Genomic DNA, 22409 nt, shown 5'->3' with positions numbered 1-22409 from the left:
CGGCGGTATGGGCCAAGAAGTGTACGAAGTGGCACCTCTGCTTTTCTAACACCTGGGAGACCCAGGCGGATCTGCATTGGTCTTCCACCGTTGTTTCCTGCTCAGGGGCGGATTGGGTGGACTTTGAAAATTCCAGATCCTAGGCGGAATCTTCCTTGGGAAGCTCCTGCATCTCAGATCGGATCTTCGCGACAGCGTCCAGCTCTGCGGCGGTCGCGTCTGCGTTACTTACTAGTGGGTTTCCGTCGGAATCGACGGTTTCCCCGATGAAGATGTGTATGCCGCCAACTGGGACGATGGAGAGCTTGATGGGGTTTGTCCTAGCCGGAATCCAACACTCATCCGGAGGGACGATCGGCAGATTTCTGGCGTAGAGGACGCGCCCCACAGCGATGGTGTCGTCGTAGCTTCCCATGGCGGAACCCTCCCGGTTCCGGCCTCCAGACGCCACAGGCCCCACGGTGGGCGCCAACTGTCGTTGCCTAATCGACGGTACCCCGGAGGAGGGATCCTTACGAGGGGGAGAAGAAGTAGGGGCCATAGGGCGGAGTGCTCTCGGGACGGTGGTACGCGATTTACCCAGCTTCGAAACACCTGCACGATGACAGGGCCTACTGCTGCTTGTCTGGAATTATCTGGGCGCTTTCGCGTTGTTACAATGAGTTGTGGTTGTGCCTCTAGAGCTCCCAGGATCCGGCTTATATAGGCGCACGGATCTAGGGTTTACATGGAGAGTCCTAGTCGGAATACAAGTTACCTAACTACGGTACAATATCTTGCCGTGTACGTCAAGGATCCGCCTTCCTTCTAGGCCATGCTGGATCTGGATACTTTATGGGCCTCCACGGATCCGGCCTCCTTCGTAGGTCGGTTAAGTTCCGGCTCCTCGTTCCTGGGCTGGACTTCATCCTTCACGATCAACAGCAACTGGGCCGCCCGATGGGCCACATGCCACCATCACCGTCGGTGGGCCACCCGGGCTTGCCGGATCCAAGTCATGTCGTTGATATACCCATAAAGTATACCCACAACAAAAGTCTTTGATAGCAAGGTTGATACTAGATTTGGATTACTGCGCAGAAACAGATTTCTTGCTGTCACCAATCTGGGCCTAATTCTCTGTAGGTAACTCAGAAAATTATGCCAATTTACATGAGTGATCCTCAGATATGTACGCAACTTTCATTCAATTTGAGCATTTTCATTTGAGCAAGTCTGGTGCCTCAATAAAATTCGTCTTTACGGACTGTTCTGTTTTGACAGATTCTGCCTTTTATTTCGCATTGCCTCTCTTGCTGTGTTGGATGGATTTCTTTGTTCCATTGACTTCCAGTAGCTTTGTGCAATGTCCAGAATTGTTAAGAATGATTGTGTCACCTCTGAACATGTGAATTTTGATTATGCACTAACCCTCTAATGAGTTTGTTTTGAGTTTGGTGTGGAGGAAGTTTTCAAGGGTCAAGAGAGGAGGATGATACAATATGATCAAGAAGAGTGAAATATCTAAGCTTGGGGATGCCCCGGTGGTTCACCCCTGCATATTTCAAGAAGACTCAAGCGTCTAAGCTTGGGGATGCCCAAGGCATCCCCTTCTTCATCGACAACATTATCAGGTTCCTCTAGTGAAACTATATTTTTATTCCATCACATCTTATGCACTTTGCTTGGAGCGTCGGTTTGTTTTTGTTTTTGTTTTGTTTGAATAAAATGGATCCTAGCATTCATTGTGTGGGAGAGAGACACGCTCCGCTGTTGCATATGGACAAATATGTCCTTAGGCTTTACTCATAGTATTCATGGCGAAGGTTGAAACTGCTTCGTTAATTGTTATATGGTTGGAAACGGGAAATGCTACATGTAGTAATTCTAAAATGTCTTGGATAATGTGATACTTGGCAATTGTTGTGCTCATGTTTAAGCTCTTGCATCATATACTTTGCACCTATTAATGAAGAAATACATAGAGCTTGCTAAAATTTGGTTTGCATAATTGGTCTCTCTAAGGTCTAGATAATTTCTAGTAAAGTGTTTGAACAACAAGGAAGACGGTGTAGAGTCTTATAATGTTTACAATATGTCTTTTATGTGAGTTTTGCTACACTGGTTCATCCTTGTGTTTGTTTCAAATAACCTTGCTAGCCTAAACCTTGTATCGAGAGGGAATACTTCTCATGCATCCAAAATCCTTGAGCCAACCACTATGCCATTTGAGTCCACCATACCTACCTACTTCATGGTATTTCTCCGCCATTCCAAAGTAAATTGCTTGAGTGCTACCTTTAAATTTCCATTCTTTATCTTTACAATATATAGCTCATGGGACAAATAGCCTAAAAACTATTGTGGTATTGAATATGTACTTATGCACTTTATCTCTTATTAAGTTGCTTGTTGTGCGATAACCATGTTCCTGGGGATGCCATCAACTACTCTTTGTTGAATATCATGTGAGTTGCTATGCATGTCCGTCTTGTCTGAAGTAAGTGAGATTTACCGCTAGAATGGTTAGAGCATGCATAATGTTAGAGAAGAACATTGGGCCGCTAACTAAAGCCATGATCCATGGTGGAAGTTCCAGTTTTGGACAAATATCCTCAATCTCATATGAGAAAATTAACTGTTGTTGAATGCTTATGCATAAAAGAGGAGTCCATTATCTGTTCTCTATGTTGTCCCGGTATGGATGTCTAAGTTGAGAATAATCAAAAGCGAGAAATCCAATGCGAGCTTTCTCCTTAGACCTTTGTACAGGCGGCATAGAGGTACCCCTTTGTGACACTTGGTTAAAACATATGTATTGCGATGATAATCCAGGTAATCCAAGCTAATTAGGACAAGGTGCGGGCACTATTAGTATACTATGCATGAGGCTTGCAACTTGTAAGATATAATTTAGATAACACATATGCTTTATTACTACCGTTGACAAAATTGTTTCTTATTTTCAAAATCAAAGCTCTAGCACAAATATAGCAATCGATGCTTCCCTCTGCGAAGGGCCATTCTTTTACTTTTATGTTGAGTCAGTTCACCTATTTCTCTCCATCTTAAGAAGCAAACACTTGTGTGAACTGTGCATTGATTCCTACATACTTGCATATTGCACTTGTTATATTACTCTATGTTGACAATTATCCATGAGATATACATGTTACAAGTTGAAAGCAACCGCTGAAACTTAATCTTCCTTTGTGTTGCTTCAATACCTTTACTTTGAATTATTGCTTTATGAGTTAACTCTTATGCACGACTTATTGATGCTTGTCTTGAAGTACTATTCATGAAAAGTCTTTGCTATATGATTCATTTGTTTACTCATGTCATTTACCATTGTTTGGATCGCTGCATTCATTACATATGCTTACAATAGTATGATCAAGGTTATGATGGCATGTCACTCCAGAAATTATCTTTGTTATCGTTTACCTGCTCGGGACGAGCAGAAACTAAGCTTGGGGATGCTGATACGTCTCCGACGTATCGATAATTTCTTATGTTCCATGCCACATTATTGATGATATCTACATGTTTTATGCATACTTTATGTCATTTTTATGCGTTTTCCGGAACTAACCTATTGACGAGATGCCGAAGGGCCGATTCTTTGTTTCTGCTGTTTTTGGTTTCAGAAATCCTAGTAAGGAAATATTCTCGGAATCGGACGAAATCAACGCCCAGCATCTTAGGATTGCACGAAGCTTCCAGAACACCCGAGAGTCGCCAGAGAGGGGCCACAGGGCCACCAGATGACACCCTGGCGCGGCCAAGGGAGGGCCCGCGCCCCCCTGTTGTGTCGTCGCCTCGTTGACCTTCTGACTCCGCCTCTTCGCCTATATAAAGGTTCCTGACCTAAATCTTCGATACGGAAAAGCCACGGTACGAGAAACCATCCAGAGCCGCCGCCATCACGAAGCCAAGATCTGGGGGACAGGAGTCTCTGTTCCGGCACGCCGCCGGGACGGGGAAGTGCCCCCGGAAGGCTCCTCCATCGACACCACCGCCATCTTCATCAACGCTGCTGTCTCCCATGAGGAGGGAGTAGTTCTCCATCGAGGCTAAGGGGCTGTACCGGTAGCTATGTGGTTAATCTCTCTCCTATGTACTTCAATGCAATAATCTCATGAGCTGCCTTACATGATTGAGATTCATATGAGTTTTGTATCACTATTTATCTATGTGCTACTCTAGTGATGTTATTAAAGTAGTCTATTCCTCCTGCACGGTGTAAAGGTGACAGTGTGTGCATCGTGTAGTACTTGGTGTAGGCTATGATTGTGATCTCTTGTAGATTATGAAGTTAACTATTGCTATGATGGTATTGATGTGATCTATGCCTCCTTTCGTAGCGTGAAGGTGACAGTGTGCATGCTATGTTAGTACTTGGTTTGGTTGTGTTGATCTGTCATGCACTCTAAGGTTATTTAAATATGAACATCGAATATTGTGGAGCTTGTTAACTCCGGCATTGAGGGTTCGTGTAATCCTACACAGTTAGTGGTGTTCATCATCCAACAAGAGAGTGTAGAGTCTAGCATCTATTTATTTATTCTGTTATGTGATCAATGTTGAGAGTGTCCACTAGTGAAAGTATGATCCTGTTGGCGTCCGAAACCCACCGGCGAGCTACGGCTGGCAACACGAAGAGCCGGGAACAACCTTAGGGCTGCAGCTGGCCCTGGTCCCTCCGAGCGACGGCCCGCAAAGCTCCTGGTACGCACGTCCCGATGCTGGTGCAAGGGCGTGCCACCTGACCTATACCTGGTCAGGAAGGTGATGGATTTGCTTCGCTTAGGTTTCCTGCATGGCATACACGTAAACATTAAATACGAGCCTCGATCGGCTCTCAGGTTTTCCCGTGAATCGGCTCAAGGAGCCGATCCACCCATGATTCGTAAAGGGTTTACGATAGCATGGTGGTCCTGCTTGATCAACATAAAGCTAAAACGATCTACAACGATTTAGGGTTTTCACCGCATAATCGGAACATCATACTCGTGATTGAGCCTAGCAGCCACGCACGGTGTCAATAAACCAACCCTATATAAGGCCTAAAAACCAACATGAAGTTGATCGCCGGAACATCTTATCTAGGGTTAGCAAACTGCACCCTACGTGCCACCGGATCCTTCAACCCGTTTGCAAGGCCTAACTATGCAGATATTAAACTAATCCTTGAAGAACAAGGAACAATCATAACGGATCGGATCTACTTAATAATGATCAAGCAAGGTGCCGCCCTTACACCTAAGAAAGGTGTAAGGACGGCTAGACGTCTAAGGGTTGCATGAACGAAAGCATGTAGCAAGGTAAAACGATGCTAACCCTAACACATCTATGATAACTACGTTGCTCGCCATCAAAAGGGCTTCAGCACGAGCAACGCATGAACAACGAATAACGATATCTTGCCTAGATCGCAAGATGCGATCTAGGCAGCATGATGCTTACCCGGAAGAAACCCTCAAAACAAGGGGTCGGCGATGCGCCAAGATTGGTTTGTGATGAACGTGATTGTTGTTTATCTCGATAACCCTAGATACATATTTATAGTCCGTAGACTTTCTAACGTGGAAATAATCCCAACCGTGCATGAGTCAAGTTTTATCTAACCGACACGTATCCTACTATATTTACAGATACAAGGGCAAACTGCCCAATCTTCGTGTATAAGGTCGGTTCACGTATTTCTTCTATGTATATTCTTCAAGCCCAATCTTGATCGTGGCCCACCTCTGACTCGGTCAAATTCTGGTGATAACACATGCCCCCCTGGTTTTAGAATTGATAATTCCAAAATCACTCTGTTTTCTCTTCGTCGGGTCATGTCATAGCAGAGTAAAACCGTCGCAGTATCCTTCATCATGATGCCCTGCCTTCTCAACTTCTCCGCGTGATTTGACCGTTGTTTTCTTTTTTTTCTTTGGGCACCACCTCCTCGGAAACTGCTGTGGCATTGAATCTCCACTATATCGCCTCTATTTTAACCGCTCTGAACAGTTCACTTCTTCATCCCCTTCGCATTAGCACTCCAAAAGCCCTCCTCTGCCACCATGTCTTCTTCCTCCTCTGCCTCGTCGGGTCTTTCCACCCAGTCCTCCCGCGAGCCGACGCCGGAGTGGGACCCAAAGAAGGCCCACGAGGCCCACATTCGCCGCGCCATAGAAGACGGGGACGAGTCCAATCACGACTTCTCTGTCTGGTCTGAGGACGACCAGTCCTCGACCGACGGAGAAAGTGACCTCCGCTTCCTTGCTGACGGGGAAACGGAAGAGGAGAGCGACGACAATCGCTTCTCCTGGGACGACTTCTCCTCCTTTGAGGAGGAGGAGGAGGAGGAAGAGGAGGAGGATGACACCTCCTCCGATGAACCACCGGCCAAGCGCTTCTGCCCCTGGCCGGGGAACCTCACCGACTTCGACAGCGACGACGATGCTGACGAGGAGGACGAGGACAACGAGGGCCCTGCTGGCGGCCGCGGCAGCAGCGACGACGAGTCAGCCGGGAGTAGCGCCAACAGCGGCGACGACGGCGACGACGAGGGTAGCGACGGCCCATAGATAGGACCCTTAGTATAGGATTAGCAGTAGTAAACGGGGCAATGTATCCCCTGGTACTTCCCTTTGAGAGCGCTCAGCTTTTTATGTAAGGAATCCCATTATCAATGAAGAATTTCCTTTAATTTGATTTTGTCGATTTCCTTCATGCTAATTTAGCCGATTTCCCCTCATACTGCCTTTGCCGATTGTCAACTTAATCAATGCCCAATGAGCCGATGGTAACGCATCGGTCCCTCGCAATCTATCCTTCAACTCTTCGACTGACGACTCTGAGAGCTGGTGTACAAATGTGGGAGACCCATGCCTTCAGGAGAGCCCTAGGACCGTTGCTGAAACAACTTGACGCTGAAGCTGATACTCTGCGAGAACGGGTGCCACCTGCTCGCAAATCTCCCCGCGATAGTTTCCAGTGATGCTTTATAACCTTGCTCTATTTCTTTGCAGCAACAAGATGGCCCAGAGCCTGTCAATGATGATGGATCCCCTTTCAGATTCCTTTCAACAGCTCTGGTGGTCTTCTCCTGCAACAATTCACCGCTTCTGAAGAAGGTTATGATGCAGAGCCAGCCGACAACACTCCAATCGGCTCTAAAAACAGAGGGTCTACCAGATCAGCTGCCCCCCGAGCCTCAGTTAAGGCGAGCACAGCGGCGAGGACGCACAGTTCAGTCGAAGGGCCTCGAACTCAGGTAATTCTGAGACAGTCACCACGCAGAGCCAGCCAGACTTGCCACCGTCGGCTTCAAGAAAAGGTCAGCCCCTGAACCTACCGTTTCCCAAACTCCCACCAAAAAAGGGCAGGGCAGCTCCATCCTCTCCTCGGCTCATGTTGCATGCTGACCCCTTGTCGTTCTTATCGGCTAACCTCTTCCTCTGCAACTGATGACACCTCTAACAAAGATCGCTGAATCGGCGACCTTGCACAAAGGGTTGGAGGTCCTCGAAGAGAAGGTTCGGGCAACAGCTCATTGAAGCTGAGGAAGCTCTCATCGTTCACTCCCTCGAGGAAGCAGAAGGCCTCGGGGCTGAACTGAAGACCGACTTGGTCGAAAAAACGCGTCTTGAACACACGGCTGGTAGATCCTGTGTAATTTGTACTAGAGTCGATGGCTGTGCATCGGCTGTTCATCATGAGCATTTTTTTTTTACTGGCCGATTTTTCTATCGGCCACTCAAATTTCACTGCCCATATATCTCACATGTTCCTCTGATTATGTGCCCCCCCGAGCCGAATCTGTCAGGTTACTGCAGATATCGGCTCTGCAGTTATCCAAGGCACTCTATTTGAACGTCAGCTCTGTTAGGACCAATGTTGACTTCTTCCAGCTCATCAGCCGACGTAAATCCGCTGCCCGTTCGATCGATGCTGAACACAGGCAGAACGTATGGTGAGGATAATTTTGGCCGATTGCTGGAATCGGCCTCCATGTTGATTAAATCGCTCAATGAAGGTTTTGCAATGTTCGTGCTTCACTACGTGACATGCTTGAGACAAGATCATTACTTTTCATTTTTTGGGGGCCGATCACAAGGATCGGCCTGCCCATGTACCTTCATAGACTTTGCTCCTGTTACACGGCCAGGCCAGTGGATAAGACCAGCCTCACCCCGTTTTTTGACACGTCGATGTACTCGCAGTCATCCAAAGTGATGCCTGAGAGTGGCTCTTGGCCTTCCGTCTCCCAAACGTTCATGCCAGCCGTTGAGACCTCGGCTGTATCGTCTGCATGGACGACTTCTACTTCATCTCCATCCCACTGTATTAAGCATTGGTGCATCGTAGATGGAATGCAACAGTTGGCGTGGATCCAATCTCTCCCTAGCAGGACAGCGTAAGTGCTCTTGCTGTCGACAATGAAGAACGTCGTAGGGATGGTTTTACTTCCTACGGTCAGATCCACGTTCGTAACACCTTGTGCATCGTATGCTTGGCCGTTGAAATCACTCGGTGTCACGTTGGTCTTGATCGGATCCGAGCTAGAGCGTCCCAACCGACGTAGCATGGAGTATGGCATGATGTTGATCGCTGCTCCGGTGTCCACCAAAGCATCCTATTGACAGGCTGCCCATTGATATAACCTCGTAAGTACAGGGCCTTCAGGTGTCTGTAACTTCTTTCACGTGGCTTCTCAAAGATAACCGGCCGTGGGCCGCAGTCAAGTTGTGCCACAGGTGCTTCGTCTAATCCTGGAGCACAAAACTCCGCTGGAAGGATGAACACCATGTTTGTACTAGCCGATGTCTCATCATCGGCTTTCCTTTGCTTGGGGCGCCACTCCATCTTTTGTGGTCGACCTTCTTCGTCTAGGGTTCGTTGAATTTTCGCGGCCAGATCGGGCCGCGCCTTCCTTAGCGTGTGCAGGTATAACCTTTCGGCTTCCTCCAAACCGCGCAGTCGCTGAACCCTACGCTTTTGGGAACGGCTGAGTCCATCTGGGCACCACCTTGGCCGGTGGTACTTGTCCTCTTCTTCTTCATAGTCATCTTCCAACTCCTCGAGGTCTTCTTCCCGAGAGGACTCGATTGGCTTGTTCCTAGATGGGAGAGGCCCAAGACGTTTGAACAACCGACACGTCTGTTGCACCCTTCTTCTCCTGTCCACATTACGGCGATTGCCGATTGTAGGCAATCGGCTCATTCCTGAATCCCAGCAGTGTTTGAAGAAAGGGCAGTCCCAGTGCTTATCCACGTCGTCCTGTTCTCTCGACTTCTCCTTGGCGTAGCGCTCATATCCCTCCTCGTCGCGATCATGCCGACGATGTCTCCTGGCGTTCCTGCTAGCTAGACGATCCCTTTCATCGTCGCTATTGTACCGCCGGCGCTGGTCATACTGACTCACGTATTTATTGAGGAGATGATCAGAGAGAGGTCGTTGATATCGTACATTCTTCACTTCTCCCTCTGTGATGTAGCGCTTGCCATCGTGTCGGAGCCGATCGCGTGGAGCGGCTTCCTCTTTGTCCTTGCTATGAGAGCGGCTGCCCTCGCCTTTGTCCTTTCCAGAGTGGTGCCCAGGCTCGACCATGTTGATGCTTAACGAAAAACCTGGCTGGCACCCCTCGGGGTAAGCGTACTCCACCGTGTTAACGGCGGGGAAGGGGCGTGTGTCGACTTTCATGGCGTGCGGTTGAAGATTAGACGCCCTTGCTCTATCGCCATTTGGATCTGCCGACGCCACACCTGCGATCGTTAGTGTTATGGCTGAACGTGTTATGCCATTTGCAATATGGCTTTCCATTCAGCTCTGTCTTTGTGGGGAGTTTGAGACCGTCGGGTAACTTCAGCTGCTTTTCCTTGAGTAAGAGATCAAAAATTTGCTCGGCTTTGGTCACGTCGAAGTCAAACCCTCTAGGAGGACCTTGTGGCTTCACCCATTTGCAGGACACGGGGGTTGCCCCCCGAGTCCATTCAGCTACTGCTACCTCTTGATCTCCCGCGGACCCTTCATCTGCTTCAACCAAGACTACCGAACGCTTGAATTTGTCCTGGTACAAGTCTGGGTGGCGCTGTTCATATAACGACGCTTTCAACCATGTGCGATGCTGAAGGGTAGTCTGCTTGGGAGGCCATATCCTTGATTGGTGATGCAAGGCCCACCACCGCCAACTCGATCGCTTCTTTTCAGTCACACGAGCCGAATAACATCGGTTTCTAACGATTACGAAGCGCTGGACGTATTACGCCACGGTTCTCCACGCTTCGACGTACTTGTGCTAGATCGGCAATGCCGCACTCGGAAGCCTCCGAGTGATACCGCATGTGGAACTGTTCTTCCAAGCGCTTCCAAGTCCGGATCGAGTCCGCGGCAACGAGGTGTACCACCCGAAAGCCGATCCTGTGAGGGACTGTGCGAAGAACCTCACGCGTAGTGGATCTGCAGCTGAGATCGTGCCCAGCTGCGCCAAATATCGGCTTACATGCTCGATTGAGCTGGAGCCATCTGCCCCACTAAACTTGGAGAATTCAGGGAGCCGATATTTGGGTGGTAGTGGGATCAAATCGTAGTCGTTGGGATACGGCTTGGAATAGCCGATTGCCCTCCTTTTCGGCACCATGCCGAACTGGTCTCTTAAGATCGTGCTGATCTGATCCGCCGTGCTAGCTGCAGGAGTTGAACTCTGAAGATTTGCTGGGGTGGCGTACTTAGCTAACCACGCTTGCTTCTCGAGATCTGAGCTAGCCACGTGAGTTGAGCTCTGGAGGTTCGTCGAGCGGCATACTTAGCCAGCCACGTCGCTTCTCAAGATCTGATCCAAACTCCTCCTGTTGTTCCGAAGTCCCCGCGTTGCGATCTGGTTCATGAGCGCCCGATTCGCTGTCTGGCACGTATGTGCACGTGTATCCGTGAGGGATCTCCTTGGGCGCCTCGTACAAGAACTGGTAATCACTAGGATCACCCCCGATCTTGTAGACAACGAATGCCGGTGTATTCGGCACCTCTGGTGCTGCCAGCGCGAATAGCAGCGGTGGTCGGCTCTGGAGTGGTAGCTCCCCTTGATGAGTTCCTAGAGCTGGTCCTGACGGAGAGTACCGATGATTCAAGATTTCATGGAGCACTCGAAGAGCGACCCGCTCCAAAGTGTTCACCAGGCTCTCAGAGTGGCGGTGTAGCGAATGAGCTACCATGAAATTGATCTCCTGACGCAAGGACGTGGTGCGTTCTTCTGAAGGGGTGGACAGGTCCACTCCGTCGAGCGCGCCTTCGGGTGAGAACCCTCTCCACCTGATGCCGTGTGAGCGGGTCCTGTGGAAAGAGCCGATGAGGTCGGCCTCGAGGAGAGCTTTGACATCGTCATACTTCTTCTTGAGCTCCTCTGGCAGATCCTCGTACGTGATCGGAGTACCTTCCGCCATCTCGGATGTAGATGGCGATGCGCTTGATGTCGAAGACCGTCCCACCGGCGTGCCGAGAATGTGTTGGCGTCCGAAACCCACCGGCGAGCTACGGTGGCAACACGAAGAGCGGGAACAACCTTAGGGCTGCGGCTGGCCCTGGTCCCTCCGAGCGACGGCCCGCAAAGCTCCCGGTACGCACGTCCCGATGCGGGTGCAGGCGTGCCACCTGACCTATACCTGGTCAGGAAGGTGATGGATTTGCTTCGCTTAGGTTTCCTGCATGGCATACACGTAAACATTAAATACGAGCCTCGATCGGCTCTCAGGTTTTCCCGTGAATCGGCTCAAGGAGCCGATCCACCCATGATTCGTAAAGGGTTTACGATAGCATGGTGGTCCTGCTTGATCAACATAAAGCTAAAACGATCTACAACGATTTAGGGTTTTCACCGCATAATCGGAACATCCTACTCGTGATTGAGCCTAGCAGCCACGCACGGTGTCAATAAACCAACCCTATATAAGGCCTAAAAACCAACATGAAGTTGATCCCCGGAACATCTTATCTAGGGTTAGCAAACTGCACCCTACGTGCCACCGGATCCTTCAACCCGTTTGCAAGGCCTAACTATGCAGATATTAAACTAATCCTTGAAGAACAAGGAACAATCATAACGGATCGGATCTACTTAATAATGATCAAGCAAGGTGCCGCCCTTACACCTAAGAAAGGTGTAAGGACGGCTAGACGTCTAAGGGTTGCATGAACGAAAGCATGTAGCAAGGTAAAACGATGCTAACCCTAACACATCTATGATAACTACGTTGCTCGCCATCAAAAGGGCTTCAGCACGAGCAACGCATGAACAACGAATAAACGTATACTGCCTAGATCGCAAGAGCATGATGCTTACCCGGAAGAAACCCTCAAAACAAGGGGTCGGTGATGCGCCAAGATTGGTTTGTGATGAACGTGATTGTTGTTTATCTCGATAACCCTAGATACATATTTATAGTCCGTAGACTTTCTAACGTGGGAATAATCCCAACCGTGCACGAGTCAAGTTTTATCTAACCGACACGTATCCTACTATATTTACAGATACAAGGGCAAACTGCCCAATCTTCGTGTATAAGGCCGGTTCACGTATTTCTTCTATGTATATTCTTCAAGCCCAATCTTGATCGCGGCCCACCTCTGACTCGGTCAAATTCTGGTGATAACAGATCCCTAGGCCTTATTCCTAAATATTGCTATCGCTGCTTGTTTACTGTTTTACTGCATATGTACTTCCCGCAATATTACCACCATCAACCACACGCCAGTCCTGGGCAGCAAAGCACTTTTCTGGCGCCGTTACTACTGCTCATACTTATTCATACCACCTGTATTTCACTATCTCTTCGCCGAACTAGTGCACCTATTAGGTGTGTTGGGGACACAAGAGACTTTTTGCTTTGTGGTTGCAGGGTTGCATGAGAGGGATATCTTTGACCTCTTCCTCCCTGAGTTCGATAAACCTTGGGTGATCCACTTAAGGGAAACTTGCTGCTGTTCTACAAACCTCTGCTCTTGGAGGCCCAACACTGTCTACAAGAATAGAAGCACCCGTAGACATCACAAACGCCATCCAAGTTAGAATTAATGAGAATATAAGATTGATGGCCGAATTGCGTGCTAGGTGGGAAAAAGAAGAAAATGCTAAAGAGAATAATATAGCTAAAGTTTGGACTATTACCACCACTAGCAATGAAAATGCTTCACATGTTGACACACCTCCTACTATCAATGGTAAAATAATTGGTGTTGGCAATGTTTCTACCCCTAATGCAAAGCTTGCAAAACTGCCTGAAACTGCTAAAACTGCTGAAACTGCCTGTGATAGAACTGCTGAAATTTTTTCCAATATAGGGGACAATGATCCCATTGCTGTAGATTATAATGGTTTAGATTTTGATGATTGTCACATCTCTGAAGTTATAAAGTTCTTACAAAAACTTGCTAAAAGTCCTAATGCTAGTGCTATAAATTTGGCCTTTACAAAACATATTACAAATGCTCTCATAAAAGCTAGAGAAGAGAAATTAAATCGTGAAACTTCTATTCCTAGGAAGTTAGAGGATGGTTGGGAGCCCATCATTAAGATGAAGGTCAATGATTTTGATTGTAATGCTTTATGTGATCTTGGTGCAAGTATTTCCGTTATGCCTAGGAAAATCTATAATATGCTTGACTTGCCACCATTGAAAAATTGTTATTTGGATGTTAATCTTGCTGATAATTCTACAAAAAAAACCTTTGGGGAGGATTGATAATGTTCGCATTACGGTTAACAATAACCTTGTCCCCATTGATTTTGTTGTGTTGGATATTGAATGCAATGCATCTTGTCCCATTATATTAGGAAGACCTTTTCTTCGAACTGTTGATGCTATTATTGATACGAAGGAAGCAATATTAAATATCAATTTCCTCTCAAGAAAGGTATGGAACATTTCCCTAGAAAGAGAATGAAGTTACCTTTTGATTGTATCATTAGAACAAATTATGATGTTGATACTTCATCTCTTGATAATACTTGATTCACACTTTCTGCGCCGGAGAAAAGGGTGAGCCTTCGTGGCGTTGGGGAATCCTTCGTGGGACTTCCACCCCTCCAAACGTGACGTACCTTCTTGCAAAGGAAGGGAACAAGGGAATAAACCCTCGTCTCCGCGTGCTATCGGTTATCTCTAACCGAACTCCTTACTTGTGATATAATTGTCTGTGAGAGCCTTCGTGCTTGAGTTACTCGTATCATCATATAGGTTGCTCCACCTAGTTTGCATTAGGATCATCGTTATATTCCGCAAAGCCTAATATTGCAAAGAAAGAATTAAAATTTGTAGAAACCTATTCACCCCCCTCTAGGTTTACCATCTCTAATCTTTCAGCTTGGCGATGCGCCAAGGCTGTATCATCTTTTCCAAGGAAGTGTTTGGCGAGTTGGTCAAACCTCTCAGCTGTTGAGTCTTTGGAAAAAAGTGAGGGAAGATGCGCCCAAACACAGTCCGCGCAGACTTCAAGCACTCGCGCGCCAGGGAGCAGTTCAACTCGAGGACGGTGAGAGTATCCAGGAGATGATCTTCATCCAAATCTTGGTTCCTGGTGTAATGCTCACCAATCTTATCTGCTGAAGAAAGTAAACATCTTATCAATATAAATATAACACCGGCATGAAAACGCAAGTAAAAGGACAGAGAAGGGAGAGGTAATATTACTCGAAAATCAGGAGGATTGCGTCTCGAAGCGCGCAAGTATGTCGTTTTCCCGTTGGACGAGCTTGGCTTCTCTTGTCGCAGAATTTCTGAAGGTTAATTTTCGAAATTTGGTTCGTAAAATTGGCCTGTGGAAATGTAAAAGAACAAGTACTCTTACTTTATTATTATATTACTTGTGTTCATGTAGTAGTATTATTATGGTGGTGTACTTCTATTCATGTACTTGTTTCAGACAGGTACTGTTGTTTTGGTGAAGGAGACATTCATCAGATGGTACCAAAATCGACCAAACCCTAACCGCTGCCTAAATCTACGAGATTCTGCGAGTACCTTGGAGAAATCGGGCGTCCCCGATGGCGGAGGAACGCTCCTAGAGCAGGACCGACCCACCGGAGCCCGGGAAGAAGAGGAGTAGCATAGTCGAGGCGGCCGTCGAAGGGGTAAAAAAAACCCTGCCAAATCGGTGAGGCTAGGACCTGCGTAGGAAGGAGCCTTGCCAGCCGCAATGCTCTACAGACTGACATCGCCGTCGATGACGATCTGCCATGGTCGCCTCCCTCGTCGCAGGCAGCCTCGAACAGAGCGGGGACGACCGCTTCAGAGTGGCTACAAGGTTGCTGACTCCGCTGGCCGCGAGCAGGTCCAGATGCCGCTCATGTATGGACATCTTCCGCTTCGAGGGGAGTCCGCTGGGCGGAGGGGTGGGGGGGAGAAGGAGCGGTTGCCATGGAGTTCCGAGGAAGGTGAATGTGCCAGTTGGGCTATGAGGGGAGTGGGGTGCGGGAGTAATGGGTTTCGCCTCGTCTCCCGCGCTTCCCACCCCGTGCGAAACAGTAACGACGCCGTTCCTCGCGGGACAACTTTTGGCCTGCTTTAAATATCGTACTATGCAAGATTTTGGTACGAGCTGGGCTTCTAAATGGACGTTTTTTTGACCCAATGGATACGAGAAAACGACTTAGTGGGCAACCAATCAGGCCTTAGAAATTCTTCATGGGCCTACATTTCTAGTATGACCACTTCTCCAGCCTATAGGCCTAGCAAGAAACTACTTTCGTTCACATGGGCCGCTACGCTTCGCTCTCCCCACAACAACCTGGTCCGCACAAACCACCTCCGGGCAGGCACGCGCTCTGGCCGCCGCCGCCGCCGCCGCCGCCGACGACGACGACGGACACGACATCTCAGGGGAGGAAGCGAAGTGAGGAATGGCGGACCGCCAGGTGGCTCAGTTGGGGCCCGGAACCGCGTGCTGCGGCTGGAACCACTGCGGCCGGCGCCTCGCCGCGGGCGCCATCGATGGGTCCGTCTCCGTCTACGATTCTCAGCCGTCTCCCTCCTCCAGGTGGCAGGTCAGTTTCCCGCATCACCGCTACCTTTTATACGAAACCCTAAACCTCACATGGCACCAACTCGCCGTCTCGTTCTTTCGCTTCCACTCATGTGGGCTAGTAGTAATTGAGCTATTTTCCGCATGAGTTCGTCCGGATTTAGTGCGGGTTTAGAGCTTCTTGTTAGTATTCGATTCTCGTGTACAATATGTCCTCATGTGACGCGTCGCATAGGTTTAGGATCACTAAGTTCTTGCTCGTGTATGTTGCAATTAGTGTCTCTGGAATCAGTCATGGGACATGTCAGTAGGAAATAGCAGTGTTTCTCATTTCTTGATGCACCAAACTAGAAGGATATGCAGTGTAATGGTTCTACTATTTGTATAGCATCAGACTTCCGATGTGATTAATAATTATACTGGAGCTGGAGCACAATGGGCGTTGGAACGAAATATTTATCTTAATCTGTGTTAACCACAGCATATCCCTTTTGTTGTTTCTTGTGTCCCGGGTGTGGCTTGTCTTATAATGTGATTGATCTTGGATCAGGCCCATGAGCACGCCATCGTGAATGTCGTCTGGCTTCCTCCAGACTATGGGGATGCTATAGCTTGTGTCTCTGCTGACGGGACACTGTCTTTGTGGGAGGAGGTTGCTGAAGGTCAGTTGTCCTTGTGGCCTTTAAGTGTTGTTTTATGCTGTTTGATGTTTCTAACTATTTACACTTCCATGATGGAGATAATTGTGCTGTTATTACCTTTTGTAGTAAGGGCATGTTTGGTTCCCAGCTACATTTTGCCAAGCCTAACTTTGGCAAGTGTGGCAGCCATAAAAGTGTGGCTAGGATTTTGGAAGCCACAAACTGTGGCAAAAGTTGGCAAAAATTCACTCTGTGACAAGTGGGCCATATGGATAGTGAACTGTGGCAGCTCTAAAGTCTGGCAAAAATCAAACACATGCCAAATTGCCAAACTTTGGCTTGGCAAAGTGTGGCTGGGAGCCAAACAGGCCCTAAGTCTGAAGTGGCTTGTGCATTGACTGAGAATGAATTTGGACAGCACGCACCAATCATTGATCTCGATTTATTTGCATCTCCATCTACATAACTAGCTCATTTTGGCCATGAAAATATAACATGCACAATAGTAGTGTGGCTAGGATCTGTTCAGTACTTTAGTCAGTTTGCCTCTTTGTCATGACCATTACCGACTACCAAGTAGAGTTAAAGCACTACAGTTATTTTTCCTCTCCCTCATGTTCAGTGCTCACTAGGTATTGATTAGATTTAAAGCACTTTATTTACAATATATTTAATTATTTTGATACATCGAACACTATAACAGGATTATTTTACTAGACTTTGCAGCACAGTGCAATAGTACTCCGTCCGTCTAAAAATAGATGCCTCACTTTTCTGTATTTACGGATGTATCTAGATATGCATTTTAGTATCTAGATAAAGTTGAGACATCTATTTTTAGACGGAGGGAGTAGTATGGAATTCCAAATTGACCTGTCTGTAACTTTATGGGCTGTTTGGATCTTGAATATTTATAAGGTGTGATCAAATTTACCAAATCTGGATTTGCAACGACGGAGAACAATGTTTATTTGCTTCTCTGGACACCAGTAACATTAACTTCTAAAGCCCAACCAGTCGGTTCTACCAAAATCAACTTATATACATGTTTCTAAGATAACTCAATCGAGAAATCTTAAATGTAGTACGTATCAAACGACTTATTTAATTAATCTAATCTTGGCTAACGTGTATAACAATAGAATCACTGTTTCTCAACATAATCATTCAAGCAACCTTTATGCTTCGTTGTTTTTGTTATAACTTCTTATAAATATCGAAGCTGCATTCTGCTTCACTTTGGATAATTAAAGAATACTGTAACTATACATACTTATCATTTCTGTACTGCATTTTTCCCCTTTTGATTTGTCACTAACGGAACCTGGTAGACGAGACCCTTAATAAGAATTTTTCTACTGACAGATGATCAACTTCCGACCTGGAGGAAATGTAAAGTCTTTGAGGGTGGCAATTCTCACATCCTAAATGTACAGTTTGGTTTGCTGCTGTCAAGTCTGAAAATGGTGAGTTTGAACACCTTATTTGTAAACCAGAGTTTCATTTCAATTCTCACATGCAGCAAATTGTAACTCCAATTATTCACACCTTTTACTTTGCAACGCAAACCATTTTTTTTTGTTTTATTTTGGTGAATGGCAGCCCCTGTCTGGCTATCTCAGTTATTAAACCAGAAAGCATTACTACAACAGCTGGTCATAGAGTACTCCTCTACAGCTCCTAAATCCAGATAACATACGGTAAACAAAGTCAACAACTCAACAAGGTATATTAATGAACACACAAAAGTTTAAGCAGAGCAAAAGTTGAGAATTATTAACTAGAAATTATAGCAAGCTGGCAAACAAATTATATTCTTGTAATAAACCGGCCTGTGCAGAAGTGTTGTGTTGTTTTTTTTTGGTTCGTTTCACTATGCTTTCCAAAGCTTTAGCATTGTTTTTGACCCGTCATGCGTTGCATGTGCCTCATTATTTGTTAGTAACTCTTTCTGGTCTTCATAGGTTACTGCATACTCAGATGGTCAAGTGAAAGTCTACGAACTCTTGGATTCGTTGGAATTGGACAAGTGGCAGCTGCAGGTTTATCTGAATTTTGTTCACATTTGTCGGCGTTCTCAATAATTGTATTTTGGTTCCTTTCTACTGCTGATGGACTTCCTTTTTATCTTGACTGGAAAATCCCTCCAACATGCTGCAGTAATCTGATGGTCTGTTTTGAAGAAGTACAATAACTGATTCCTAACATAATTTCAGGCAGAGTTGCAGAACATCACCGATCCTGTTTCCAGAAACGGGAAGCCAGCATGCATATCTGCATCAATTGCATGGAGCCCAAGAAGAGGTGAAGGCCAGCAGGCTAGTTTTGCTGTTGGTTTCAATTCAGATTCTCCATATTTCAACTCTTGCAAGGTCCGTGGATAGTTTTTCATGTTTCTTGTATGCTCATTATGGAGTTAATAAATTTTTGCAACTTCATCCGAGCAATAATCTTAGTATTCTTATATTATGTTGCTTTGGAGAATAATAATGAAATAAAAACTGTTATTAGGGTGATCACTGTGAATTGGAGTCTACAAATAGTAATTGAATCTTCGCATGATGTAGCTTTGGCTTTGCATTAATGAGAAACCAGCTTTCGTATTTTCCTAGTCCATGAACTGGTATTTATCTATGCAAAATTCTAATTTGAAACGACAAACAGATTTGGGAGTTTGAACAAGCTCATCAGCGCTGGCTTCCACTGATTGAACTCGGTTCAGCGGAAGATAAGGGAGATAGAGTACATGCTGTAGCATGGGCTCCTAACATTGGCAGGTTAGCCCCATCATGAGCAAGCATGATATGCCTTTAGGCTGCAATGTATAACACACTTGGAATATTGATATTGTTTGCTGATACTGCCATTTGGTTGCAATCTAAGCGAATTTTAGGTGCTAAATTAAACTAAGGGGATTTCCACAAGTTCAGATCGTAAAACAACTGGGCTCAGCTAAATGCACCAAAAACATAGGTCTATATTAAAATTAGCAGACCTAGGGATACAAGCAAGAATGCTTTCTAACAAGATAATTGCACAAGCATGGTAGTATGAATAGCAAGATATAAATTGCAAGGAAGTAATGGAGACAAGTGAGACACAATGTTTGTTCTGGAAGTCCGAATTTCCATCTTATTTTTTGTCGCTTTTGAGCCTGATGAACAAGTTCACTGAGTCGAGCTCTTCCCTCAAGTACCTTGCCTTAAGCAATCTCACAATGGATATTTTCTTGGTCCATCCCGGAGATGATGGGCTCCATAACCACTCACAACTCCTTGGTCCTCTTCAGAATCTCCACGGAGAGATCGCCGAGCTCAACTCCACCAAACTGTCTAGAAAGCTGTGTCCTCCAAGAAGTTCTCGGACTTACACTTTAGCATAGTTGAGGTGGAGAGCTCAAAGCCTCAAACTAGTGCAGCGCCAAGTGCAAGTGTGCAACTCAATGTACAAAATCTTGTCGCACCTCACAAAAAGTAACTCATTCCCTAGAGCCTATTAAGTGTGAGGGAGCAGCAAGATGTAGAGGTTATTGAGAGTGGAAAGGAGCAGCAAGATGTAGAGGTTAATGAGAGTGGAAAGGAGCAGCAACTTGACTGGCTATATATCTTATAATTTGGTTTTCCTCCAATTCCTTGAGTTTGGTAAACCTAGTAACACCTACCTCGGCATACATTTGCCTTGAGCACTCCACTTGAGCTTGATGAAGCCAATCATCCTTGCTCCAAGAAAGAATCTTTCTTCAATCTTTTCTGCTGCATAAGATCTTTAAGTTCGCTCTCCAATAAACCAATATGAGAAGATTTTTCTTGATAATTTCTTCGCTAACATGTCCGCCATTGCTTGATGGACCACAAGTTTAAGTATATGACTTGAACCTGCATGCCTTGATATCGGTAATCAGCTGAACTCAGGCCTGAGGCTAATTGATGGTTGGGTGCTCATGTGGTTGGTTTAGAAAGACCATGGCAATTTGGTAGATCATCGTATTGATATGCTCGTACCAAATGCATTTTTTTTCATTAGCTTTTGTTTTGCCCCCACAGTTTGTTGTTTCGTGGTATTGCTATGCTCTTCTAACAATTTTCATGCGCTCTCTTTCAGACCATATGAGATCATAGCAGTTGCAACCTGCAAGGGAATTGCAGTCTGGCATGTAGGCTTCAACCCTGAATCTGATGGCAGACTGTCAACAGAAAATGTTGCTGTACTTCCTGGCCACAATGGAGAGGTATGCATGTTAACATGGTACTGTTGTGTGCTTTATGGAGAACATGGTATTTATAATCCCTGAAATCAAATAGTTGTAAATCTGATAATTGAGGACTTACGCTGGTATCAGTATAACCCTGACATGCATCAAGGAGAAAGGAAACAATAACTTCAACCCTCATACTCATGTCTTGTTTCACTTGTAGTTTTCCACTGTGTCGTGCTAGTTGGAAATTGGAGTAGATCTCACTGGGTTAAGCTGCTTTTCTTCAGCACACTCGTATTTGGCATCCTACTAATTGCTTACATCTGACTAGGTATGGCAACTGGAATGGGACATGGGTGGTATGACGCTTGCATCGACCGGAGGTGATGGCATGGTTAAGCTATGGCAGGCTAACTTAAATGGAGTTTGGCATGAGCAGGCTGTGCTTGACTGCAATGGTTCTCATGATTAAGCTGTAGAAGTGTCTTTAGCTATGCACCATCAAGATAGGAGCAACTGATGTTACTATGTTTTCATAATTCTGCAAGGTTTCTTGCTGTCACCTATTGTGGATGGTATGGTGCATGGTTGGCTTTGTCCTGACAATTAGGCTCATAAAGATGAATGCATGATGTAAATGTTTCTTATCCTGATCTGGTTGATGATGTAACTGTTCTTATGGTCTTGTGATGGATTTTTTTTTCTAATAATACGACATGACCATTTTAGATAGGGAACTCGCGGATTAAAATGGTTTATTTTATTCAACTGCCAACAATTTTAAATATAAACAAACATATTCGCAAGAAGGTCTGATAAATAATTATGCAATCCAGTTAATCGCCGGGTCCACCTCATCCTTTGTAAGTAGGGTGTACCCTATCCATACTAGGATAGTAGGATAGCATATCTTGTTCCACAACACTGATTGGAAGCTATACATCGTTCAACATAAGCTTCTGGAATGTGAGAGTACGTCGCTGCTGCCAGCCACAAGTTCATGCTACTGTTGGTGTTGGATGTTATCTTGTAATAATTGATTTGTTTTTTGTTTCAGCACGTCTGTGATGTGTACCACTGGGCACTGAAGGATGCAGTCATAGGCTATCACATATTAGGCATCCGTCGCTATTGATAGATTGCTATGTATTATCACGAAGATTTACAAATTACGAAATAACATGGATGCGTGTACGACCACATTTGAGTGATATACTCTGAGATTTTCTATCTTAGGAATGCTGGCAACTTTTCCCACTAAATACAAATGGGTTTGACGATTTCATCGCTTGGCATCCGAATTCACATGGGAGATTCACCGTGAGATCAGCGTACTACCTTCAGTGGAATCATCAATTTGGTTCAAGGGCGCAACAATTGGCATTGCCGGGGACCTCGGCACAAAATCCAGTCTGGCAGACTCTGTGGAAACTGAAGCTCCCAGGAAAAATTAAAATCTTCGCGTGGCAGGCGTTGCATGAAATTATCCCTTTAAAGTGTATCCTTGCCAACCGGCACATTGGGGTGGGTAGTGAATGTCCGATTTGTCAACTAGATGCTGAAGATGTGCGCCATTTGCTGTTCCAATG

The 22409-nt window shown here is 46.0% G+C and overlaps 1 protein-coding gene across 1 annotated transcript; it reads left to right on the top strand.

Annotated features, from left to right (window-relative positions):
• Positions 1–15763: 15763 nt before the first annotated feature.
• On the top strand, positions 15764–21505 carry LOC127342983 (protein SEH1). The gene is made up of 8 exons (XM_051369047.2): positions 15764–16006; positions 16535–16646; positions 17991–18091; positions 18590–18667; positions 18842–18997; positions 19290–19402; positions 20727–20853; positions 21152–21505. Exons 1-8 carry the CDS (start codon positions 15863–15865, stop codon positions 21290–21292), a joined length of 972 nt encoding a protein of 323 aa, XP_051225007.1. The 5' UTR covers positions 15764–15862; the 3' UTR covers positions 21293–21505.
• The last annotated feature ends 904 nt before the right edge of the window (positions 21506–22409 follow it).

This window comes from Lolium perenne, chromosome 3, assembly GCF_019359855.2.
Source record: "Lolium perenne isolate Kyuss_39 chromosome 3, Kyuss_2.0, whole genome shotgun sequence".
Lineage (NCBI taxonomy): Eukaryota > Viridiplantae > Streptophyta > Magnoliopsida > Poales > Poaceae > Lolium > Lolium perenne.
This window is presented reverse-complemented; position numbering and strand designations above follow the sequence as displayed.